This window comes from Podarcis tiliguerta, assembly GCF_965153285.1.
Source record: "Podarcis tiliguerta genome assembly, chromosome: 17".
NCBI lineage: Eukaryota > Metazoa > Chordata > Lepidosauria > Squamata > Lacertidae > Podarcis > Podarcis tiliguerta.
The window spans coordinates 12,753,691-12,781,106 of NC_139550.1; the positions used below are offsets into that span (position 1 = coordinate 12,753,691).

Below are 27,416 nucleotides of genomic sequence, written 5' to 3' on the forward strand. Positions count from 1 at the left end.
ATTGCCAACATCTTCATTCCACATACGTATCACACACCAAGACCATAATTTGGCATACACAGAATTAAGTGGCAGCAGGGGGTTTGGCTCTTGGTCAAAGGCTACCAGAGGCCAGGGGCTGCCTATGTATGGTCTAAATCAGGTATGTCCAGCTGATTGATTACAATCGACTGGTTGATCACGGGGTGTCCTTGGTTGATCCTGGCCAATCCTGGCTCCCTCCCCCCAAAAAGCTCAACAATTTTGGCTCTTGGAAGTTGGACGTGCCTGGTCTAGATAATCATTACCCTGCAGTGGAGATCAGATTTTGGGGTAACAGGCTATTGATGGGGTAAATGTGAAATGTAGACCTCTAGGGTTTATGCACTATTTACTGATTTTATTAATAACAGTATTTGCATACAGCTTTTCCATACAATGGAAAGCCATTTATTTAGTTAAAGAATCAGAGATCAGCTCTGTTGTATACTTAATGGCCTGTATAGGTCTGGCAAAAAAAAAAGTTTTCAGCAGGTATTTAAAAGTTGGCACTGATGGCAACTGCTGAAACTATTGGAGATGCTTTTCCAGTTTTGTCCTGGCTTGGTTGTTGGCACAGAATTTTCCTTTAGGATAATAAACCGCAGAAGGATGACTGGATAATTGAGGATATAGCTACTTCGATTGCTTGATGGTATCTCAGTATGGCTGAGCTTATTAATAACTGGGAGTGGGCTGGGGGAAGAAACTGGAAGTGTTCAGCGACAGGGACAACATGTCACCATCTAGAGATTCCCTCCCCGCTTAAGTATTGAGCAACATTCGGCATACGATGCACCACATATAGGTCTCAAGGTATTTGTACATCCTGTTGCTACTTCTCAGATTTTTATTATTTTAGTCATTTGGGGGAAAATATGTTTCTAGCCTTCATGGTGACAAACAGAATGTTGGTGGGGGAACTGTTTTCCATTGTAGAGTGACCCAAAGTCTGAACGTGCACTTTTAAGTTTCATACTGTAGTGGTTCTAGGGATTGCTTGTGCGTAAGTTGCCTTTACTCCTGGCTAGGTTGCATGGTTGAACCCTTCCTGACCGGACAGCCTCTATTCCGTGGCTGCCTCAGTCGCTGGCAGAATCCGTCAGTGGGCGTTTCTTAAACCACTTCCAACATAAAAGCTGCTTGATGCCCAGTCTCCTCCCCCGTTGCCTGCGCGAAAGCTTTCTGTGCAAGGTGGGTGTGGGCAAAGGAGCACTAGTCCCCTCTCCGCTGGTCTCTTGCAAAGAGTCCTGGAGCCACCTCTCCGCTTCCTCTATCTCCTCCCCTTCTCCACTGGTGTTACGCTGATTTCCTTCCCCAGCGTATGGGCTATCCCTCCTCCTACTGGGACCCTCTCCACCATCATCCGGGAGCCCTCTCACCTCCTCCTGCTCCGATGGCAGTTCCCTGACACATACGTATTTTTATTTGCTATGTTTTGCAGTAAATCCCAACTTTTAAAAATACCCCACTTAAAGAATTTTCAAAGCACACTTAAACTCAGGTAATACCAGGCTGGGGAGGGGGGTTCGTTTTCTACATTCTGGGCAACACAACCAAAAAGGCTCTGTCTTGCGTATCATGGGAGAATAGAGAGAAGGATCTCAGAAGAAGAGCAAAGTTATTGGGCCAGTCCATATAGATGGCAGTGAAACCCGGCACCAGAAACAAATTGGCATCCATGGAAGCTGTTGTGCAAACTGGTCTCATCCTAGCCCAGATCACCCAATGACCTCAACCCGGTGGCTTCATGTAGATGTTTCAGAGCACAGGGAGAGCCAAATGGGACTCTATAGCTACAATGGCTCATTCAGTCACAAAGGTTATTTATGTGCCATTATACGGTGGTGAATGGGACACGGGTGGCGCTGTGGGTTAAACCACAGAGCCTAGGACTTGCCGATCAGAAGGTTGGTGGTTCGAATCCCCGCGACGGGGTGAGCTCCCGTTGCTCGGACCCTGCTCCTGCCTATCTAGCAGTTCGAAAGCACGTCAAAGTGCAAGTAGATAAATAGGTACCGCTCCGGTGGGAAGGTAAACGGCGTTTCCGTGCGCTGCTCTGGTTCGCCAGAAGCGGCTTATAGTCATGCTGGCCACATGACCCGCCAGCTCCCTCGGCCAATAAAGCGAGATGAGCACCACAACCCCAGAGTCGGTCACGACTGGACCTAATGTTCAGGGGTCCTTTACCTTTATATAGTGGTGAATGTTCACGTGGGAACATCACTCAAAGGCCATCTTGAACTAAATTCTGGGAATATGAGTATAATGCCACTGCCTAAAGGCAAATGGTTATCTCCAACAAGAAATTGTATGAAAGTAGATGTGGCTGGCAGATCCTTAAGTCGGATATATTTAGACTGCTTCTGCCCTTTGCCAAAACTTTAGGGGAGAAAGCCATATCTGATTGTGATATTTGAATATATTACTGTACTCTGCAAGCACAATATTCTCTAGAAGCCTGGGTTGAATGTATTTTATGTCACACTTGCGCATCATAAATGGGCTTGTAAGTATAACCATAGCTATATTTAAAGAAATATTAGCTGGGCTAGACTCCTCTTTCTCGTCCAAGCGACGTGGTACTTCCAAGAGCCTTTAATGCAAAAACCGGTTCCTAATTACTGCTGAGCGTAGAAGTCTAGGATGGTTGTATCGAGTTGAAAAGAAATCTAATTAAGTCATACAGCTCAATCAGATAAAAGTCTGTATTCCTTCCAGTGCAGCCGATTTCAATCTACCTTCTTGGGCATGGAATCCAGCTCCCAATAGATCTATTATTGTTATTCAACCTCAACTTCCTGGTTACTCTTGAAGCCTTAAGGTTACCTGTAGAGGCAGGTAGTCCCAGTCCTTTCTCATACGGCGTCATGAAGTGTCTGTGACAAACGTTACAACTCTAGAATCTCAGGCCCGGGCATTTGTTTCAAACAAACAAGTGAATTCCAAACTATTTGACAAACGACAAGCACTCTGCCTGGAAACTCCACACAGGCAAGCAGTTGTTTGCAAGTCTATATATGAAGAGAGAGCAGAGTAATTTGATTTGAGAAGCATTTCTGCTGCTCGTGACTGGGTTTCCCACATTGCAGAATCCAAGCACAATCCTCTAGGCCTTCCTTTGTCCTCCCCCTGGCTGCATATTCTTTCTGTATACAGGATCCGATCATGTTTGTGCAAGAGTGTTTTAAAGATAGTACCAAAGGCTGGAGGGAAAGGAAGGAATAAAACATCTTAAGTTGCCAAACCAAAAATACATCTGAACTAGGGACCATTCCCAAAATAATCAACGTATTTTAAAGCCTGGCTTTAAAGAACGGGTTGAGGAGTGTTTTTCAGGGTATTTCAGCCACTGTTGCCAACCAGTTTTATCAATGCTACAGTTTTAAAAATAGAAGTTGTCTAAATCTGGATGACATCTATTCTGCATTGGATGTGGCCAATGGAAAGCTTGTTTCAGAACAGTTAGAAACTGCTGACATAAGTGGTTTCTCCAGACTTCATTCGCCTAGTCATGATTTCTACCTCTCATAATACCTTTGTTTTGGGTCAGTCCTAAGGACACTTACGGTAATCAGAAATAAGCCTTCAGTGGATCTTACTCTCAGTTTAGCATGAGTTGGATTGCACACATGCAGCATATGAGTTTTTAAATTCCCAGAAGCAAATTCTACTATGTTTAATAGGGTTTGTTATCAGGTATGTGTGCACAGGACTGCAGTTTTAAGTACTGGGCTGGGGTACGTAACTTCCCAGATGATATTTATCCCCCTACCCACCTTCTGTCAGATGGAAACAAACTCTCCCCTTTAAAGTTTGGATTGCAATATGTACATTATGGATATGATGGTCTTCGACTGAGAGTATCCTGGTCATCCACTGTGGTCTATGATAGACTACAGGGATGGCATTTCTGATTTGGGAAAGTGATGCCAAGATATAGTTAGGTCAGCTCTTAGATATATTTATAATGTGCAATCCTATGTATACCTACTCAGAAGTTGGTTCCATTGAGTTCGATACTATTTACCAGTCTTAGCTAAGCACGTATAATTTATTGCAGCCTCGTTTATGGAAAGCAGCATGCACTAAGAGTGGTTTCATGTAATTCTTTTCTCATTTTTATGTTTCATAGCAATAATAACAATGTCACCAACATAAGGTTATCAGGTTATGGTCAAAGGGACTTTCTTGTGTGTATCTCCTATCTTGGTGATGGCAATTCGCTGGTGTGATGGACAAGTGAGCTTGGTGTGTCTTGAGTGTTTTATGACCAGCACATTTTATACTTTTTACTTGTCCTCAATACAGTAACATCTTAAAAATCAATTATGTTGGGTCCCTATCCTCCAAGGCTTAACTTTTCATTGCCTGCATTATTTTTAAGGATATGTATTCGAAGAGATGATTTCCCACCGTTGAACAAATATACTTCTCTGTAGAAGCTTACAGTAGTTTTGCTGTGAAGAAACTTAGCTATGAAAACAGAAAGGAAGTAGTTCTGGGGGATGGGAGGGATTTCCTGTCCCCCTGGCACTGGCCATGACTGGGGACACAGAATACAATATGCAGCATTGTAGAGGTCTATTTATATAGAGGTTTATTTATATAAGACTTCTGCACACCACTTTCTGTTACAAGTTATTCCAGAGTATTGCACATATTAGAAGCAAGACAATGTCAATAAAACGAATAGAACACAGTCAGACAGCAACGAAACCAATGCAGAAAGCGACTAAGGCAGAAAATAATGTAAACATGACCTCCCAAAACTGTTGAATCCATCCACACCTTTAAGGGCACAGAGTTCCACAGGTGAGGTACCACTACAGAGAAGGCCCTGCTTTGGCTCCCCGTGTGATGAGCTATGCCCATCAGCAGAATCACAAACAGCCTTCGCCACTCCTACCCCAAATCTCAAGGCCCTGGTCGTAATATGGGGAGAGGCGCTCTTACGAGATACCTAGGTCCCAAATCATTAAGGGCTTTATATTTTAAAGTTAGCACCTCAAACTGGTCCCATATAAGCAGCCAGTGCAGATTCTGCAAGGTAGCTGTTTTATGCAGCAGTAGTGTGGCTCTGTGGGTTAAACCACAGAGCTTAGGACTTGCCGATCAGAAGACCTGCGGTTCGAATCCCCGCAACGGGGTGAGCTCCTGTTGCTCGGTCCCTGCTCCTGCCAACCTAGCAGTTTGAAAGCACGTCAAAGTGCAAGTAGATAAATAGGTACCACTCCGGTGGGAAGGTAAACAGCATTTCCGTGTGCTGCTCTGGTTTCGCCAGAAGCGGCTTAGTCATGCTGGCCATATGACCCGGAAGCTGTATGCCGGCTCCCTCGGCCAATAAAGTGAGATGAGCGTTGCAACCCCAGAGTCAGTCACGACTGGACCTAACCCTTTACCTTTACTAGTGCATGGGATGGGGGCAAAGCCAGTCCTACCACACTGGCTCTGCTGTTTTTTACCAGAACAGCCACCCACCTTCCTGCCCCATATTGATCTAATTAAGTAGCTGCAATGCTGGTGTTGGGAAGGTAGCTCTGCCCCACCAAACTTGCTGCTACAGGTTATATGACCACACACTGAAGTGGCCTTCTGCACTAGCTGCAGTTTCTAGACTGTCAAGTGCATTGTTTGTTGTTTAGTCGTGTCTGACTCTTCGTGACCCCATGGACCAGAGCACGCCAGGCACTTCTCTCTTCCACTGCCTCCCGCAGTTTGGTCAAACTCATGTTTGTAGCTTCGAGAACACTATCCAACCATATCGTCCTCTGTCGTCCCCTTCTCCTTGTGCCCTCAATCTTTCCCAACATCAGGGTCTTTTCCAGGGAGTCTTCTCTTCTCATGAGGTGGCCAAAGTATTAGAGCCTCAGCTTCAGGATCTGTCCTTCCAGTGAGCACTCAGGGCTGATTTCCTTAAGAATGGAGAGGTTTGTTCTTCTTGCAGTCCATGGGACTCTCAAGAGTCTCCTCCAGCACCATAATTCAAAAGCATCAATTATTCCGGGATCAGCCTTCTTTATGGTGCAGCTCTCACTTCCATACATCACTATTGGGAAAACCATAGCTTTAACTATACGGACCTTTGTTGGCAACGTGATGTCACTGCTTTTTAAGATGCTGTCTAGGTTTGTAGAGTGCATTACAGTTACTGAAACGGGAGGGTACCAGACTATGCAGAAGTATAGAAAGGCCATTGTGATGCAAGAATGGCCATAGCTGATGAACCATAGGAACTCCCAGCTACTGAGACTACTTGACCCTCATCTGACAAAGCTGGATGCAGGAGCAAATAAGCGTGTGTCTAAAACAATTCAAATTTAGTAATTCATATTGAGATATATTAAACCTGCTGGGTGGGACCAGGGTACTGAGGCCTGAGAGAGTGGCTTATCTGTGTCCGTCTACTGGGCTTTGATCTCTGGATTTCCTGTTCACAGCTAAGTTTCTTAATGACTATTTCAAAGGAGTGATGCGAAGAACCGTAGCAGGCAGTTTTAGTCATTGTACAGCATTGTGTTTCTCACCAACACCAAACCGCAAGAAGTGTAACTATCTTTAAACACATGCACCACACAGAGTTTTCTTTGAAAATGGTTCTCCCTCGCTGATCTAGGCCAGGGGTAAGCAACCTAAGGTCCGTGGGCCGGATGCGGCCCAATCGCCTTCTCAGTCCGGCCCACGGATGGTCCAGGAATCAGCGTGTTTTTACATGAGTAGAATGTGTCCTTTTACAGTGGTACCTCGGATTAAGAACTTAATTCGTTCTGGAGGTCCGTTCTTAACCTGAAACTGTTCTTAACCTGAGGTACCACTTTAGCTAATGGGGCCTCCTGCTGCCACCGCCCGATTTCTATTCTCATCCTGAAGCAAAGTTCTTAACCCGAGGTACTATTTCTGGGTTAGCGGAGTCTGTAACCTGAAGCATCTGTAACCCGAGGTACCACTGTATTTAAAATGCATCTCTGGGTTATTTGTGGGGCCTGCCTGGTGTTTTTACATGAGTAGAATGTGTCCTTTTATTTAAAATGCATCTCTGGGTTATTTGTGGGGCATAGGAATCCGTTCAAACCCCCCCCCCCCCAAATATAGTTCAGTCCATCACATGTTCTGAGGGACGGTGGACTGGCCCACGGCTGAGAAAGGTTGCTGACCCCAGATCTAGGTTAAGCATGTGCAACTGAAAGAGACCTTACTTTGTCTCCTTGTCACCTTCCCCATCCTTTGTAGACCATGTAGCAATGCAGATCTCGATGGGCTTGGGGCAGGGACCTACTTTCTTGATAGCTCATTGGTAAAATGCCATTCGCATGAATGATGCAGATCAGTCAAGTAAACATGTTCCAAAGAATCACAGAATTGAAGAATTGGAAGATGCCCCAAGAGTAGTCTAGTCCAGCCCTCCATCTCAACATCCGGTTCCCCCATCCAATTTGAAACCATACCAGACCCTGCTTATCTTTGCAAATGTGCTAGCAGTTTTATTGCTGCGCCACCAGGAGGACACCAAGTGGGAGCTGCACATATGGGTGCTGCCGACCCATAAAAAGAAGTGGTCCGAAAAACAGCAGAGAGGAAGCAGTATCCCACCTTCCATCCTCCCTAAATGTCATTTTGGGTAGACAGTTGCACAAGTCCTTTGAATTATGGAGGAAGGGCCGTAGCTCAGTGATAGAGCATCATCTTTGGATGTCAAAGGCCACAAGTTCAGTTCTTGGCAACTCCAAGTAAGGGCTGGGAGAGAGCCACAGTCAGTGTTAGAGTGGTCTGACTTTCAGCTTTCCATGTTTCCTATTCACCCCCCGTCATTCAGACATGCAGAATAGAGAAGCACACTGTATATACATGGGCTTTCTTTTGGGGTTTGAATTTTCTGATGCTGGCTTGCTGGTTTGTTTCAATTGATTTCAGAGACAGGGCAGTGTGTGCGTGGGCCAGCCTTTCTACTTATTTACCCAAATAATGCTTTTTTCAAGAGCAAATACAACACAGCATAATAAACTTGTCTGCTTGTCATATAGGCCAGAGGGGCCCGTGTGTGTGTGTGTGTGTCTGTGTAAAGATAGAGATATAGCAAATATAATTTGGAATAGTAATCAGAATAAATTAGATGATACGGTGGTACCTCAGGTTAAGTACTTAATTCGTTCCGGAGGTCCGTACTTAACCTGAAACTGTTCTTAACCTGAAGCACCACTTTAGCTAATGGGGCCTCCTGCCACCGCTGTGCCGCCGGAGCACAATTTCTGTTCTCATCCTGAAGCAAAGTTCTTAACCTGAAGCACTATTTCTGGGTTAGCGGAGTCTGTAACCTGAAGCGTATGTAACCTGAGGTACCACTGTAATTGGTTTTCAAAACACGAATGTTTACAATGTGCAGTTCTCGTGGAAGAATCCGTTTAAAGGTGCAGTTGACCATCAAACTGCCTAGATGTAAAAGTGATAAAGGAAATGTTTGCACCAGCCATAACTGCATAGGATACGGCATACAATAAAGCATGATTTCCACCTGTTCGCTTGGCATTAATACAAAAGAATTGCCATAAACAGCTGTGTAAATAGACGAGGTTGAGAGCTTGCACATCCAGCTTGCAGCAAGGGTTCCACAAATGGCAAACGGATTGAGATTTGATGGCATTCCTGAGTTGAGGACCCACAGGATTGGTTAAGCCATAGAACTGGGTCTGAAACCCCGTCTCTCTCTCACATCCCATGCTACTTCATGCTCCTGATTCAGCAAGCTAGACTTTCCCAATGGGCACTGGGGGGCTGCGCATATTCTGCCATGTTCATTTGGGTAGCATTATCTCATACTTTGTACTTGATGTGTGGCAAATTGCCAAGAATATTAGCCGGCTCCTTTCTTTTTTCTTTTTACAGTAATAAGTTGCTCAGAACAGATTGCGTTCTTTAACACAGTATGCAACTATTGTTGTCGACGTTCACATACCAAATCTGACAGTTGCCGTAGTTAGTCAAACAGCTAAACTGATCTTAATTCTAATGGCTTGCAAAATGTCTGAAATTCAGATGGAGACGATGATTATGAAATGCTTTGACAATAATCATCTTATTTTTTTCCATGCATGTACTGTATTTTTCTGGGTATAAGACTATATTTCCCCTCAAATTTTTAAAGTTTAAAATTGGGGGTAGTCTTATACATGGAATGTTGCAGTTAAATATATAAATAAATTTATTTCTTAATTTTGGGCTCAAAAAAATAGGGCTCGTCTTATACATGGGGGCGTCTTATACACAGAAAAATATGGAACATATTTATTTATTCATTTAGTTTACATCCCATCTTTCCTTATGAAGGAGTCTAGGGCAGCAACAATACTACTGCTAGGGCTGGGCAATGTATCACCCAAAACCGGTTTGAAGTCTATGGCATGATACCAGTTTCATAATTTTTGACCTGGCAATATATCGCAAATCATTGTGTGTGTGCTATGGAAAAACCACAATGTGGGAAAAACCGTGAAGCCAGCCATAGCCTCTGCATAGCCCCACTGTCATTTCAGACATTGTGATGCATCGGTGTATGTTTAGCTGGTGATGTACCACAGTGTTGAAAACCAGATTATCATCCAGCCCTAGTGAGTAGTTCTCCATTTCTACACCATGCTACATGAATAAACTTCATGTTCTGGCATCGTACAAACTGGCAGTGATTGCTTATGTTGCGTTATATAAAGTTTGCAGCAAGGTTGCAGCTGGGAACAGTTCTGTTGATAGGCATGTCTTATTTGCCATTTTGTGTGTGCTTGGATTTGGGGATTTCAGGGGGAAGACATCCCGATCTTTTCTAAGAATCCAATGTCTTCCCTCTGTTGACTACCCCAGATAAAAAAAAAAATCTTGTTCTCTGATAGCACGGTTTAGAATTTCCTTTTAAAGGCTGACGGGTTTTGCAAGCTGACCAGTTGCACAAAATCTCTTCTTAACATTGCAGTGACCTCCCTGTTTGAATACATCACTTGGCTTCACAGAGTCAAATTAAGAGTGTATTAATGTGGCGATTGCTAAGTTTGCATCTGGTATCGCCAGAGAAGTCACTGGGGTGTGATGTATGCAAATATATCTACTGCCTATCTTCTTCTTCTTTTTTGTTGTAGCAAAATGTAAGAACCTGTTTATATATTTGGAAACTTCAGCCCAGTCCTGTGAAGCCACAAATTGTAGCTTGGTATTTTCTTCTGTGTTCGTAAGCTGCTTTTAACAGGCTCAGCATCTGTCTACTTCCTCCCTTGCTGCTGGTCCATCACCACATCAGAACTATCGGAGGCAGATGGCCCAGGCACACTAAGCCTTCTCTCAGGCTCTCGGGTCACCACACCAACTCTTGCCGCTTTTCTATCTCCACTAGCCACATCCTGCCACCAGCTTCCTCCCTCTCGCCTCAGCAATACTACAAAGGGCCATTTTCCATCCCTCTTGTAGTAAATATGCTGGGAGCCAGAATAAGTTCCATCTCCTCTTAAATATCTTCTCGCTTTCCGAAAGTGTACCCTGAGCAGATTAAGAAGAGCCAAAAGGGAAGGAAGAAGAAGAAGTACTGCTGCTATAAAAATGCGATGAGATTTACACTGGAGACTCAGTGGAATTGCAAATGCCGCTTTTGCTGCAAACCCACAGATTTGAAGCAACCCATTCCTTGGCCTTAGCTGGTTTAGAATTGCAAGCACACCTGTCTTTATGATCGGTGCTAACCATTGCTCCCTTGTGAACCAGATTTTGAAGCTTTTGGTTGGACATAGGTTTGCAGAGCATCAGTGTAAGACAGCTTGGTCACGTTGGTGTATGTGCCGGGTGACAATGTTGGCTAGATAAGGAAGAAGGAGAGAGCATGTGTTCCATGCCAGGCTTCTGATTGGCAAATGGTGGCTTTCAAGCTACTGTTATATCTGTGCTAGACCTAACATGAGTGATACAAATTTTGACAGTTTTTAAAAATAATGGAGTGGTATTTTAAACTCCAGCAAAGTTGTCCTAGAGACACAGAAGCTGGTTAAGTAAAACACTCCACTTACAATAGGAGCAGAAGGTTCTTTGGTTGCGAATACTGGTGTTTCTTGAATTCTTTGGTTCTAAACTAATATTTCTGTGGCAGGAAAAAAAATTCATGCCCTATGGTGTTGCTATTGGTACTTGCGATTCTATCTCTTGAAAGTTTTGTAGGGTCTATAATTAGTTGGCTCTTGAATCACGTTGCTGTTTCAAGGTTTATTTCTGGTAGACGAACCTCTTTCCAGCACAGACAGCAGATTAGACCAGTGCTAAGGCCTTCTGTACCAGGAAAGGTCCTAGAACAGATAATTAAATAGTTGGCCTGTGAGCACTTGGAAAAGGATGCTGTGATTACTAAAACCAAGTCATGCCAGATGAATCCCATTTCTTTTTTTGATAAAGCTACAAGCTGGGTGGATCGGGGGAATGTTGTGGACATAGTATATCTGGATTTCAGTAATGCTTTTCACAAAGCCCCTCATGATACTCTTGTGGAGAAACTGGTAAAATGTGGGCTGGACGAGGTAACCGTTAGGCGGATTTGTAGCTGGTTGACTTACTGAACCTGAAGAGTGCTCACTAACAGTTCCTCGCCATCCTGGAAAAAAGTGGTAAGTGGGGTACTGCAGGGTTCTGTCCTGGGCCTGTTGTTGTTCAATATCTTTATACAAGACTTGGATGAAGAAATTTGCAGATGACACCAAACTGGGAGGAGTAGCCAATTCTGTAGAACAGGGGTGACCAACTCCCAAGAGACTGAGATCTACCCACAGAGTTAAAAGCTGGCAGTGATCTAACCCCTTTTGTGGGGTTCAGGTCAAAGTTGAGCTTCTTTGAGGGGAGCCAGTGATCAACCACAGACATCCAGTGATCTACCGGTAGATCGTGATATACCTGTTGGGCGTGCCTGCTGTAGAAGACAGAATCAGGATCTAAGATGACCTAAACAGATTGGAGAATTGGGCCAAAACTAATAAAAATAATTTCAGTAGGGACAAATGTAAGGTTCTATATTTAGAAAAGGATCTAGGGCTCTTGGTAGACCACAAGCTTAACATGAGTCATGTTAACAGGCTTCATCAACAGATGAAGCTTGGCAGGGGGTTGGACTTGATGGCCCTTGTGGTCTCTTCCAACTCTATGATTCTATGATTCTGTGAAGCATAGCACCTTGATTAAGGGAAGTAATAGTCCTGCTCTATTCTTCCTTGGTTAAACCACACCTGTAATGATGTGTCCATTTCTGGGCATCACAGTTTAAGAAGGATATTGACAAGTTGATGCGTGCAGACGAGAGCGACCAAGATGATAAAGCATCTGGAAACCAAGCCTTATGAAGAAGAGTTGAGGGAGTTGGGTATGTTTAGCCTGGTAAAGAGGAGACTGAGAAGGAGGTATGATAGCCATCTTCAAATGGAGCAAGCTTGTTTCCTCCTGCTCTGGAAGCTAGGACCCCAACCCAATAGATTCAAGTGACAAGGAAGGAGATTCCGACTAAACGTCAGGAAGAAATTTCTGACAGTAAGAGCTGTTTGGTGGTGGAAAAGACTTCCATGAAAGGTGACGGACTCTCCTTGCTTGGAGGCTGGATGGCCATCCGTCATGTATGATTTAGCTGATATTCTATTAGGTTGTTTTTCTCAAGTATGTATTAGGTTGATTGAGATCACAATCCCCGCGCTGCATCACATTTGTCCCCCTGACGCCACTCTGACCTTCTTCTGTTGATTTTGCGATGTATTTGGAGACCTGAGTCTTCTGGAAATGTCCAAGGCGCATGTAGAACTCTTTTGATCTTTTTTTTTTAAAAAAAATATTTTAAAAGAAGTGATTATTCCACCATAAAGAACCTGGAGCCTTGTAACCTGTGTGGGCAATCATGTGTGCATATGGACTGTTTTAAATTAATAAGGAGATGTGCTTTGAAGCTTGAAAGACTTCAGGGGTCTGTCTCTCTCTCTCTCTCTCTGTCTGTCTGTCTGTCTCGCTCTTTCTGTGTGTGTATACACACACACACACTAGCTAGGTAGCTAGCTAGCATGCACAATCTACTTTAAAAAAAAAAAAAAAGACTAGGATGCAAAGAATTACCTTTGTGGTTGTGCTAGGCTATTGGAATTTAGTTTTCCCCAGACACACTTTGAACCCCTCAACCCAATGCTGTACCACAACCTGCTTTTGAAACTGCTTTGTGTGTTTTTTTTTAAAGAAAGCTTGCCATCTGGCATAGGAAGGGCTTCTGTTCAATAAAAACAAGTTTAACTCTTCCCATCGCCCCCGTCTCCCCAGTAGTTGGAAGTAGTTTTGTGGTTCTCTTGATTTAGGCTGCAACAAAACTGGTTTGGAAGCTCAGAATAGGGTATGTGATGGGTCTGACTTTTGGTTATGGAGGTTTCAGTGCCCTGGATGTAAGTGGTAGCTTCTGTATCGCTTGCACTTACACCAAATATTCTCCCAGAATATTTTTTCCGTTGTAAATGGTTACAAACCTGAGATTTTAGAATAAATTTTAGAAAACAAACTCTTCCATGCAGTTTAGTTATATTCGCATTATTTTGTTCTGATTGCAAGTCAAAAATTGGGTAACCTTGGTAGAAGGTTTGGGTTTTTGGTTTTTTGTACAGCAGAGTATGAACAGTCCTGGCTATAGCCCCCATGAAAATGTTGCAACTGCTGCCTTTGTCATTATGGACAAACATGCCGATATTGTTTCCATATATCTCTCTTTCATGTGCATCTTGACAGCGTATTAACATCTGCAGTGAAAATGAGCTCCATTCTTCGGCTGACAGATGGGTCCCTCTGCTCTTTATCTCCCATAGACAAAGAAATACACACATCGTATGTTGAATTTCCTTGATCGCTTAAACCATGTTAGGTCTGGGGGGGGGGATTTCTCCCACTCTTGAAATGTTTGAGCCATGATGAGAAATCGTCAAATAATAAAATACTTCTTTCTTAGATTCTTCTGGTTTGGGTGAATATATGAAGGTCACTCCTATGGACCTGACAACAATTGTTGCCGCAGTTTCCATGAGTTTACTCACCTTTGTAATTCTTTTTCTTTGTTAAAGTTTGAACCGATTTTTTAACACAGCAAAAAGCATCAGTGGGCCGAGTCCTTCAGGAACTTGTCCTCCACAAGCGCCATTGAGATGAATGGGAGTGGTGAGAGAGCCCAGCTTTCAAGATCCCCCATGCGCTGTTGTGCACCTTCCATTCATTTCCCCTGGGTCTGTTTCCCAAGCATATCTCCCATTGGCACTAGGTGACCAGCTTGTAAAAATCTGCTCTGCTAGAAATCAGTGGGATATTTGGTCTATGAATGGGCAGGTCTTGAAACGTAACGTCAAGGTGCTGACGGATGAAAAGGCTCGCTTGCTTTCCTTGCTCAGTGCAAGTCCTGCATTCACAGAAGCCATCCCGGTTTCTGATTTGATCCTGGAATGTCCCACTTTTCCTTAGGATGTCCCTGTTTTCATCAGAGAAATGTTGGAGGTTATGGAGTTAAGTGACCCCCGAGCCAAGGAGATAAGTAACTATACAACCACTCAAAGACATCTGAAGGCAGCTCTTTATAGGGAAGGTTTTTGTTTGTTTTGTTTTGACTGCTTACTGTTTTATTATGTTTTTATATATGGTGGCTATTTTGGGAGGTTGGATAGTTGCAATGGAATGGTTTCGGTGGTGAGATGCACATTTTTATTCTTACTTATTTATGATTATTACTTTGTCATAAAAATAATAATATGATGGCTGGTGCAACCAAGTCAGGTGGGCGGGGAATAAATAAGAAAACGATGATGATGATGGAATAGCACATCCCTATTTTCATCGGAGAAATGTTGGGAGAGCATGAAAAGACCCGAGTTTTTACCTTGTGGAGGGAGATGTTTAAATTCCTCCACCTTCTGTTGTTTCCTAAGCCCAATCTGAGAACTTTCCAAACTGAGGAGGAGCAGTAGAGGAAGGCCACTTTTGTCCCTGTTGTTCCTCAACCGTATTGAAAGGAAGAGATCCCAACCGCTGGCCCCCGCCCTGTCTCTTTCCCCTCCGTTTCCCCCTCTCCTGCACAATGGAGCTTTCAGAAGAACCTCTCTCCAAAAGGAATAGCTCCAGCCTTTGTGTTGAAGGGTGTGCCTATTGGCAAGGCTTGCTGAGGCAGACAGCTTGGCTGGTGATTAACAAAGGTCATTAGACTTTGGAATCTGGCAGCCCGTGTCAGATGGTATGTCTTCTGTGCATAGGAGAACGGCTCCCAAGAGGCTGAGGCTTTCTGAAGGGCTCTCCCCTCCCTCCGCCTCTTCCCCTCCTTTTTCTTCCTCTCCATTCCTGTCCCCTCCCTATCTCTTTTCTCTCCATCCTTCCTTATTTGTTTCTCTCGCTCTCAGGAAAAGGTCACCCTTCTGCGCCTTCATTCAAGCCTGTGGGACAATTTGGCCAAAACCCTTTTTCCTTCCTGTCGTCGTTGCTGGGATGTGGGTTTTTAAAATTATTTTGTGTGTGCGTTTTTTGTGTGTGTGGAAGACAAAAGGAGTCCTTGGAGATCTTTGTTGTTGTTGTTGTTGTTGCCCATGGCTGTGTCAGGGAGAGATGCTGGTGTCTATGACAAGCCACGGTGGTCTTCAGGCATCTCTGTGTAGTCCAAAAGAAGAGAAGTCCTTCCTCGTCTCTGAAGAGGCTGGTCCCCTCCCAAAAATCAAAAACAAAAGCATCTTGTGGAAAGAGAGGGAGGAAGGAGGGTGGTTGGTTGGTGTGGAGGAAGGATCTTGCACGCTGGAGAAGAGGCTGAGATGTGTGGAGCCATGTTGCAGGCTGACTAGAAGCTGTGAGCCTATCTCTCTCTCCCTCTGAGTACATGACTTGTCTGAGCTAAAATGGCTGCACACAAACACACACATTCGCTCTCTCCCTCTCTCCTAAAGCTCAGAGGACTAGGGCAGCTTAGTGAGTCTTAAAGCTTCAGTGACGCAGAAGCTCATATCTCTTGGAAGTGTGATAAACACACATTCAGCAGAACTGTGGCTTGCTTGGCTCAGGCTGAAAGGGCTCTTACTGGGGTGAGTGGGGAGGAGGAGGTCAGGAGCATGGGCAGTGGAAACGGGGGGAATCCCACCCCGCTTTTGTCTACTGCGACTTTCCATCTTCTCCTTCCTTTGGAGCATTCTGAATTCAAGAGTTGTCTGCTTGCACCATGGAGAGAGAAAGGAGGGGTGGAATTGTTTTCAGGTCTAATGGACTGTGCTGAAGGAGGGAGACTTTGTGGGGTGGGGCCTCCCTGCTGCTCCCGGCTGTAATTTGATCCAGAGCAGATAGCAAACCTCTTCCACAACGGTCTTGGGTCCAGGGCTTGCACATAAAAGGTTGAGGGTCTCGGTCCCCCCCTAACTTTGTTAAGCTGAGAATCGACCAACCTTCGTTCTTTCAGCTCAAGGAAGGAGAAGGGGGGTTGGGTTGCGCCCAGCACATCACAGCGTTCGAAAGCCCTGCCAGGGGAGATGTGCCTTTTGTGCTCTCTTGTGTCCAAAGCGGATTTGAATGTTCTGCAGAAGTAACTTTATATCGCCCTGCCATAAGAGAATGGAATTTCCACCAGGGCATATTTTGGCTGCTGTTAGATCTCTTGGGCTTCTGGAGCTCCTCGCCTGAATGTGACCTGTAGGAGTATGTGAGGAGACTGTCAAAAAAGCCATCCATTGATTAAGATAATAGTTGCTGCTAGGTACATGCCATGCTGGGGTGAAATTACCTCTTAAATTCTTTTCTTTTTTAAAAAAAGGCTACCTTTTATCTACAATTTAGGAAGCTGCTCATTTTCAACCTGTTTGGTAGCTCCCCCACAAATTATAGAAACAATAGATTTAGCAGGTCATCTACTGAAGTGACATCCTTACCTCTGAGTAGTACTGGTCTACTGCTTCATATAGTGAAATGCAGACACTGGGGAAAAAAATTATTTCCTTTCATGCTGTGGAGATACTCATTTTACTTCCCGGAAGAAGGACTAGGTGCTATATTCTCTCAAACTCAGTAAAATAAAATAAATTAATAATAATAGTAATAATAATAATAATAGTAATAATAATAATGAGATTTTAAAAGAATCAGTACAACTGAACTGTGAAAGAACAAATTTGAAAAACCAAAGTCTACTCCTGAAATCATGAACAACCACCAAGGGCAAACTCTGGTTACGGGTCCTAGTTAGTCTGGAGAGAGGTTTGGACGGCGTGCTAAGCCAAGCCATTGCTTAGCTCAGCATTGTGCAGAAAGAAAACCGACCAAATTGACACAATCTCCTGGCAGCCTCTTGTGTTCGTGCTATAACCAAAGTTTGGCTTGGCGTGACAGGCAAGCTAGGCCACAGGCCTGTAGTACTAAAAGCAAAAAGGTTGCAAAAAATGGGAGACCACTAGTTAAAAAAGTATTTGGCACCAATACAGATATCTAGGCTACAGTGTTGGGTGATCCCCACTCGCCTTACTTAGGCTAGTCATGTCCTCTTAGACTCTAACCTACTGGATGAGGCACACCATATATGCGACTTGAGTTTAATGGCACAATTGTGAGATTAAAACGCAATAAGTAAATAGTGTTCAGCTTTTAGGGCAGTGTCAGAAAACTCCTTTGCCCCCTAACTACAGTTGCACTGCATTTTATTGTTTATGACTCTCCACCACATGCTTCCTTGTTCATTGTTAGAGATGTTAGCAGCAGGTAAGAGTTGAATCAACTGGGTGGGAAAAAGCCAACTGGGCAAGCCCTGGGCACAAAGTAGATCTGAGTCATATCTGATTGTTTCTTGAAGCACTTCTGAGATTCCGGAAATAATCTCCTGCTAGTTTTTGTTTGTTCATTTTTGTAAGAAATGCATCTTTTGGGGGTATCATTTCCTTATATTTGCTCATAACTAAAACTGTGCTACTGAAACCTTTTTAAAAAAAAATAAAATAAATCAGTCAACTGTATGCTTCTTATTTATGGACAAAAGATGTTTCTGACAATTTGCTTCTTCTACTTCTTCTTTTTCCAGGCTTTCCTGATGTAAAACTTACCAATAAGGACTATGGAGGTGCTGCAGTGTGATGGCTGTGATTTTCGAGCGCCATCCTACGAAGATCTTAAAGCTCACATTCAGGATGTTCACACGGCGTTTTTGCAACCCACAGATGTCGCTGAGGAAACTCCTAGCCAGTCAAGGTTTAGCTCTATGAATAGCAATGACCAGGCTGAGGTGGAATATTCTTCTGTAAAAGATGAATTTGGAATTACGGATGAGATAGCAGGTAAAAAAAGAGTAGCTTTCTAAAGTCCTTTATTGAAATGTCATTTTAAGATTTTATTTCATTGGAGCGTCCTCAGGTTGTTGTCCTGTTGTCCACGTTTGTGTGTTGTGACAGCTTATAAATAAGAACAGAAATTGCTTTATAAGTGGACTGGCACCTATGGTATTCATATTCAACGGGAAGCGGCCATGTTTTGCAGTTGAGTGTTGGGATTCCATCACAAACCTATGTTGATTTTATTGCAATAGCCTATAAAAAATTGTAGCAACTGCATGCTACTACAGAGGATAGCAGGGGTGCGGGTGGTTCTGTGGTCTAAACCATCGAGCCTCTTGGGCATGCCAATTGGAAGGTCGGCGGTTTGAACCCCTGCAACGGAGTGAGCTCCCGTTGCTCTGTCCCAGTTCCTGCCAACCTAGCAGTTTGAAAGCACACCGGTGCAAGTAGATAAGTAGGTACTGCTGTGGCAGGAACGTAAACGGCGTTTCCGTGCACTCTGGCACTTGTCACAGTCCTCCGTGCACCAGAAGCAGCTTAGTCATGCTGGCCACATGACCTGGAAAGCTGTTTGTGGACAAACACCAGCTCCCTCTGCCTGAAAGCGAGATGAGCGCCACAACCCCGTAGTTGCCTTTGACTGGACTTAACTGTCCAGGGGTCCTTTACCTTTACCTATACCACAAGCGTTAATTAAGTAGACCTAATTGGGCCCATCACAGGTTAGTTCCAACTCCTGATCAAAGGTTAAAAAGAAAAAAAAAGTCAGGTGTGGGAAATTTCTGATCTGCCTTGGTGAGCTAGATCTTTATCTCCCTCTGCTCTGGGGAGGGGGGGCAACTTTGACAAGTGGACACCCATTGGTTCATTATCTGATGCCAGGTGATTGATGGGTGAGTAGCCCCACCTAACTTTGAAAAGATTGTCTGCCGGGTGGGAAGAGGTACTGTACAATGCAGGAATGAACTCCCTGTGCATCAGTTGATGCAGAATTAAATGCAGGTTTAATTCTGCATTTTGCAGTCACATCTCTCCCTGATGTCACATGTGGGGCAGGTGGGTATGGCTCCAGAAAAATGACCTCACAGGCAAAATGAGGAGGCCTGGTGTTTTGCTTAGGGCCTTGTGTACAGGATTTATCCCCTGGCAAACACTGCTTTTAGTTTTATATTCCGCTCAGAAGATGCATTCAGGAACTACAACACTAATTCCAAGAAATGTAATTTTATTTGCATGTATTAATTCACATGCATACCAGTGAAGCTAATAATGGACACACATTCCAAGAGTGGCATTGATGGAGTATTGACGGAATTGCTTCTGTAGCAATTTTTTTGCCGCTAGGTCTACTTAGCTGTATGTAATGGTAATAGTTAATAACCACCTGCCTTTTAACCTAAGGTCCCAGGGTGCAGTGCAACAATTTAAAATACAACATTAAAAATACATGTTTTTAAAATAGTTACGTGTGACATCGAAATTCGACTGGCGTTTCATCCCATCATTGTTTTAAGGCATTCTTTAAAATCATTTGGAATTATGTGAACTATATTTTTTTAAAAGCTTAATATTAGAGTAACAGAATGATAAGAGTTAGAAGGGGTGCTTAGAGGACATCTAGTCAAACTCTCTACTCAGTGAATCCAGAGCCTTCCTAACATATGGTTGTCCGTCTTGAAGACCTCCAGTGAGTGAGAGCTTACTTCACCCCTCTGGTAACTGGTTCCATTGTTGAGCTGTTCCCGCTATCAAGTTGCTTTTCTGACATTCAACTGAAACCTGCCCTGCCGTAGCTTAAACCTCTAGTCCTTCCCACAGGGCATCAGTCTTTTCTCCTCTTCTACCATTGCAGTTCACATCTCCCATCTACTTATGTGTTTAATCACTGACACTTCCCTATGAGAGAACTTGTAAGCAAAAATGACATTTCATCATATCATAGGAAGTATCTATGCTATGAACTCATACAGTGGTACCTCGGGTTACATACGCTTCAGGTTACACACGCTTCAGGTTACACACTCTGCTAACCTAGAAATAGTTCTTCAGGTTAAGAACTTTGCTTCAGGATGAGAACAGAAATCGGGCTCCGGTGGCGCGGCGGCAGCAGGAGGCCCCATTAGCTAAAGTGGTGCTTCAGGTTAAGAACAGTTTCAGGTTAAGTACGGACCTCCGGAACGCATTAAGTACTTAACCCGAGGTACCACTGTACTTACGGATAAATGCAGACTTTATTTTTTTTAAAAAAAAACACGTTAGTTCAGCTGTTTTGCCATTGTCACCGGGCTTGTAAATCATGTAAATAATTGTGGTTCACATTTTAAAAATAAAGAAATTATGTATTTGGTTTTTCAGATTAAAATTTTACAGTCAAATATCCAACATACAACATAAAAACAAGATTCCAAGGAATCTCTTGGACTTCCCTCCTCCCCTTTGTGGCTCCTGCTGTTAATCATTTCCTCCTGCATCTTTATGATAATCCAAATCTTTTACCTCTCCACACTTACCTGGCAGGGGAGATACCATGGTCACATATTTTTTAATTAAACAATTGTTGTTGTTGTTGTTGTTGTTTTATTTCTGTCCTGCCTTTGTTCCCTAACAGAGGCTCAAGGCAGTTTACGGATAAAATAAGAATAGCTAAAAGCATGTTGGGGAAATTATTTTTAAAAGAACAGTTAAACATTAATAGAATTAAAACTATCTACAGTATCTATCATCTATCTATCTATCTATCTATCTATCTATCATCTACCTACCTACTTGAACTATTTAAAACACAGATAAAAAGTTCAATATCAAATTCAAGGATTTCTAAAACACTGTTTTATTCTCTCTCTTTTTTAGGACAAAATGCAGCTCAGCTGGGGACTGGAAATTATTACAGCCATAGCCAGAGTTATTATGGCCAGCATATGCTCTCCAAGCCAGCGAGCAAGTTTTTCCAGTGCAAATTCTGTGTGCGTTATTTCAGATCCAAAAACCTACTCATAGAGCATACGCGGAAAGTGCATGGCGCTCAGGCGGGAGGATCTCCAGCTGGATCGCCCGGTACTAGCTCCTTAAATTACAACATTATGATGCACGAGGGCTTTGGTAAGGTTTTTTCTTGCCAGTTCTGCACCTACAAATCTCCGAGGCGTGCGAGGATTATTAAGCACCAGAAGATGTACCACAAAAACAGCCTGAAGGAGAGCTCCACCCCTCCCGCCGCTTCAGCTGCTATATCTGAATCGGCATCGACATCTGTGCCAGTACAGGACTCTTGCAAGGAACTCCCAGCCGAAGTTGTAGAACGCAGTATTTTGGAGTCTATGGTCAAGCCTTTGACCAAGTCGAGAGGGAACTTCTGCTGTGAATGGTGTAGCTACCAGACGCCCCGAAGGGAACGCTGGTGCGACCATATGATGAAAAAGCATCGCAGCATGGTGAAAATACTGTCAAGCCTGAGGCAGCAACAGGATGGGACCAACATGCCAGACGTATCCAGCAAGGGTCCACCAAGCCCCACTCCAAACACCAACTACATCCCTATGAATGCCTCTGGGCGGGAGATGCCGAACGCAAACCTCCCAAACTACAGAGGCTCTATGAACAATTCTCTTGTCAGGTCCAACACTTCTACTTCTTCAAAATTTTCCTCTGTTTCCTACCCTCACATGAAACACAAAGCACCTCACAACTCTGGCATTGTTAATTTGTCGGACAGGTCTCGCTACGCGATGGCCGACATGGCAAATTCTTCCGCCGATATGGATACAAACAGTATGCTCAATGACTCCAGTTCTGACGATGAGCTAAATGAACTAGACAGTGAAAATGGGTTGAACTCCATGGATCACCAAACCTCAGGGCTAACTGCAGAGCAACTGATGGGGTCTGAGGGCCACAAGTTACTGGAAACAAAGGGGATCCCCTTTAGGAGGTTTATGAACAGATTCCAGTGCCCCTTCTGCCCTTTCCTTACCATGCATCGGCGGAGCATTTCCCGCCATATTGAAAACATCCATCTGTCTGGAAAGACAGCAGTATACAAATGTGATGAATGTCCATTCACTTGCAAGAGCTCGTTCAAACTCGGAGCTCATAAACAGTGTCACACCGGTGCAGCGTCCGACTGGGATGCAGTGAATTCCCAAACAGAAAGCATAGCTTCTTCGTTAAATGAAAGCACAGTATCCTACGAAGGGGGCAATATAAATGGCAGGAAGTCCGGCGGCTTAATGGATTCCATGGGGCAGCAGCAGCAACAATCTCCGCAGTCCAACTCGCAGCATCCGTATAAGTGTACCATGTGCAATTATTCCACAACTACTTTGAAAGGTCTCCGGGTTCATCAGCAACACAAGCACTCGTTTTGCGACAACTTGCCAAAATACGACGGCCCATCCTCAAATACTCCGCAAGACAGTGAGCCTGATGCTCACGCCTCTCCCAGCACCGTGAAGAAAAGTCAGACCTCAATTCTTGGGCTGTCTTCTAAAAACAACTTCGTGGCTAAAGCCTCTCGGAAGATGTCCAGTGACTTTCCCCTCGACCTTTCACCAGTGAAGAAGAGAACTAGGATTGATGAGATAGCTAGCAATTTGCAAAGCAAAATCAGTCAAAACAAGCAACAGGAAGATGCAGTGATTAACGTAGAGGAGGAGGAGGAGGAAGAAGACGACAATGAAGTGGAGATAGAAGTTGAGCTGGACAAGGAAGAAGAACAAGGAGAGCCACTGATGGAAATTGCAACATTTGCTTCCCAGCAAATGTGGGGAAGAGATACCATCGAGTCTCAGAAAGAGCCCAACTACAGGAGCATTGGCCATGATTACAATTCCACCAATGGGGCAGAAATTGAGCTAACTATATCTGAGGATGAAGAGGACTATTATTGTTCTTCAATTGGCTTGAAAGACCAAGGTCTGAATTCATCTGCTTTGGGCAGCCAGTCCAGTATATATGGATCTGACCAAAACAATGAAAATTCTGATTATGGTGACTCCGGAAGGCTTTACTATTGTAAACACTGTGACTTCAGCAACAAATCCGCCAGGAGTGTTAGCACTCATTATCAACGGATGCATCCATACATTAAATTCAGCTTTAGGTATATCCTGGATCCCAATGATCACAGTGCGGTGTACAGGTGTCTCGAATGTTACATTGATTATACAAACTTTGAAGACCTGCAGCAGCACTATGGGGAGCACCACCCTGAAGCCATGAATGTACTAAATTTTGATCATTCCGATTTGATCTACCGCTGCCGTTTCTGCTCTTACACCAGCCCGAATGTTAGGAGCCTGATGCCACATTACCAAAGAATGCACCCAACAGTTAAAATTAACAATGCAATGATATTCTCCAGCTATGTGGTTGAACAGCAAGAGGGCTTAAGTTCAGAGTCGCAGACTCTCAGAGAGATCTTGAACTCCGCTCCGAAAAGCCTGGCCTCTCCATCTCCCGTCGCCCGTGGGACTGGCGTACCTGCTGCTTTTAACAAAAATTCTCCGAAAAGTAATAGCCCAGAATCCGAAAGCCAGAAGGAGTCGTCGGTAAACAGCGTTGTGGTTTATGACTGTGACGTCTGCTCATTTGCAAGTCCCAACATGCATTCTGTCTTAGTTCATTACCAGAAGAAACACCCTGAAGAGAAAGCTTCCTACTTCCGGATCCAGAAGACGATGCGTGTTGTGTCTGTTGAGAGGGGCTCTGCTCTGGCTCAAATGGCTTATGAATTGGGATCGCCCATCTCCCCCAAAATGTCCAATATGGCTTCGCAACTGCCACCTCCACCACCTCCAGACCTTACGACGGAGCTTTACTACTGCAAACATTGCTCTTACAGCAACCGCTCAGTGGTTGGCGTGCTTGTGCATTACCAGAAAAGGCACCCAGAAATAAAAGTGACTGCAAAGTACATAAGGCAGGCACCTCCCACTGCAGCAATGATGAGATCTGGAGAGATCCCTCCTGGTGTTCCCAGGCCACCAGCATCTATGCAACAGCTTAACCGGGGCAACTCTGAGAATGCCGCCTCGGAGAATGAGATGTTCTTCTGCCAGCACTGTGATTATGGAAACCGGACTGTGAAAGGCGTGCTCATACATTACCAAAAGAAGCACCGCGATTTCAAAGCCAATGCAGATGTAATTAGGCAGCACACAGCCACAATCAGGAGCCTTTGTGATCGTGGCCAGAAAAACTCCCCCGGCGGCATGCAGACTCCCGCTTCCAACGCCGAGCGAGAGAAGGCTAAGCTGAGAGCTCTCAAGTGCAGGCAGTGTTCTTACACATCTCCTTATTTCTACGCACTTAGGAAGCACATTAAAAAGGACCACCCGAGCTTGAAGGCCACAGTCACCTCTATTTTGCGATGGGCGTTTTTGGATGGCTTAATAGAAGCCGGGTATCATTGTGAGTGGTGCATCTATTCTCACGCCGAACCCAGCGGCTTGCTTGTGCATTACCAAAGGCGACATCCTGAGCATTATGTTGACTATACGTATATGGCGACCAAGCTCTGGGCAGGGCCAGATCCTTCGCCTCCAGCCTTACTGATCCCATCAGAGATGAAAACGTATAAATGCAGAGACTGCATTTTTGAAGCATCTTCCATTTGGGACATTACTAATCACTACCAAGCTTTTCATCCCTGGGCTATGAATGGAGATGAATCTGTATTACTAGATATTATCAAGGAGAAAGATGCAGCCGATAAAGCCATCCCAATATCCAACGATGCTGGAGCCAGGGTCAATTCGGAGGGCCAGATGGCAGCGCCACACGTGGACCAGGATGCAGAATATGCAGAGGATACAAACCTGGTCCAGGACAAAGCTATCCAGCTCACCTCTGCAAACCCCGCAATCTCATCAACGCCATACCAGTGCACAGTGTGCCAGTCAGAGTACAACAATTTGCATGGACTTCTGACCCACTATGGCAAAAAGCACCCTGGGATGAAAGTTAAAGCTGCAGATTTTGCACAAGACATAGATATTAACCCAGGGGCTGTGTACAAATGTAGGCATTGCCCGTACATTAATACACGCATTCACGGTGTTCTCACACACTACCAGAAAAGGCACCCCTTGGTGAAGGTCACCGCGGAAGACTTTGTGCACGATGTGGAGCAGCCAAATGACATGAACCAGAATGAGGTGGAGGAGACCAGCAGAATTTTCAAGCAAGGATACGGCGCTTACAGGTGTAAATTGTGCCCTTACACGCACGGCACGCTAGAGAAGCTCAAAATCCATTACGAGAAATACCACAACCAGCCTGAATTTGATGTGTTTGCACAGTCTCCTCCTAAGCTGCCGGCCTCTGTGGAGCCTGAAGTCGTCGCCGAGATTAAGCCCTCTCCAGAAATCTCTCCGGAGGAGATCATTGGAGACGATTCGGTGCCTCCTTCGCACTTCTCGAGTTCCCACCTGGTGTCCCACACGGTGTTCCGGTGCCAGCTCTGTAAGTATTTTTGCTCCACCAGGAAAGGGATCGCTAGGCACTACCGGATAAAACACAACAACGTCCGGGCCCAGCCGGAAGGGAAGAACAACCTCTTCAAATGCGCCTTGTGCTCCTACACGAACCCTATCCGTAAAGGCTTGGCTGCGCATTACCAGAAGCGCCACGACATCGACGCCTACTATACCCACTGCTTGGCTGCTTCGAGGACTGTCAGCGACAAGCCCAACAAAGTGATCATCCCGTCGCCCCCGAAAGAAGATTCCCCCCAGCTAAGCGAGGAGCTGAGGAGGGCAGTGGAGAAGAAGAAGTGCTCTCTCTGCTCCTTCCAGTCCTTCAGCAAAAAGGGAATCGTCTCGCACTACATGAAGCGACACCCAGGCGTGTTCCCCAAGAAGCAGCATGCCAGCAAGCTGGGGGGCTACTTCACCGCCGTGTACGCGGATGAGTATGAGAGGCCGCAGGCTCTGCCGGAGGAGAGGAACGAGTTGGAGAAGCCAGAAGTGGAGGTGGAGGCTCCCGAAATGGAGTGGCTCCCTTTCCGCTGCGTCAAGTGCTTCAAGCTCTCCTTCAGCACGGCCGAGCTGCTGTGCTTGCATTACACCGACCACCACAGCAAGGACCTGAAGAGAGACTTTGCCATACTGGGGAGCGGCCCCCGTTTCCAGAACCCCATCTTCCAGTGCCGGCACTGCGACAGCAAGCTGCATAGCACGGCGGAGCTGACCTCGCACTTGAACAGCCACAACGAGGAATTCCAGAAGCGTGCCAAACGCCAAGAGAGGAGGAAGCAGCTTCTGAGCAAGCAAAAATATGCAGATGGTGCTTTTGTAGATTTCAAACAAGAGAGGGTAAGGATATGTTTGCACATTTTAGATTTATGTTTGGTGTTCTCTCTCCTTCCCCACCCCCAGGAGATTTCTCATTAGTGGCGTCCAGATGCACATTCCCTTTGGCAGCTGAGGAGATACAGGCACACCAGTGACTTGGTGTGCCAATAAGCCCTAAGTCAATTAAACATTGCCACTTGATTACACCCCCTTCTTTCATTTCTTCCACCTCTTCCTCAAAGCCCTGGCGTGTCCTTTCCTCCCCTCCCACCTCCCCTTCTTCATTTCAAAGCCAATTTCTCTTTGGCACCAGTTCCCGCCAGCTTTCCAGTATGACAAAACCTCTGTTTTTTTCTACCTGCCCCTCTGCCCTTTGGTATGATATGACGAACATTTATTCTCATTTCTCAGCTGCAGCGTGAAAAATTGCTCAGAAGAAAGCCTGATGCAGGGGTAGCCAATGTGGTACCCTCCAGATGTTGTTGGACTACAACTCCCATCAGCCCCACCTACATGTGGCCAGTGGTCACGGAGGATAGGAGTTGTAGTCTAGCAACATCTGGAGAGTACCATGAAGCCCACTGAGTTAAAGAGTTTTCCTTGTGTATTGCTAATCAGACCTTTCTTTAGTTTACTTAGAGCAACTCACTTCCTTTGGTAGGAGTTTTAAGCAACTTATTACAGTTGCTTAACTGCAGGGGGCCTACAGATGTTCTTGGACCAATTCCCACCGTCCTCTGTCATTGGCCAGGTTATCTGGGGCTGATGAGATCTGGGAGTCCACAGTTTCTCCAACTTATTATGTACAGGC

The 27,416-nt window shown here is 44.8% G+C and overlaps 1 protein-coding gene and 1 long non-coding RNA gene across 11 annotated transcripts in view; one reads left to right on the plus strand and one right to left on the minus strand.

The window, feature by feature from the left end:
* The window catches only part of LOC310668040, a 1,372,673-nt gene that overhangs the window by 1,122,554 nt on the left and 222,703 nt on the right, over nt 1-27,416 (minus strand). The window lies entirely within an intron of this gene.
* ZNF462 (zinc finger protein 462) overlaps nt 1-27,416 on the plus strand; it is a 136,699-nt gene that overhangs the window by 49,438 nt on the left and 59,845 nt on the right. For all 10 annotated transcript variants that reach the window (XM_083419185.1, XM_083419188.1, XM_083419187.1 and 7 more), the window contains 2 exons: nt 18,065-18,317; nt 21,165-26,626. In XM_083419185.1, coding sequence (XP_083275311.1) covers nt 18,098-18,317; nt 21,165-26,626 — 5,682 coding nt within the window. In that variant the 5' untranslated portion in view covers nt 18,065-18,097. The remainder of the gene's footprint in view (nt 1-18,064; nt 18,318-21,164; nt 26,627-27,416) is intronic.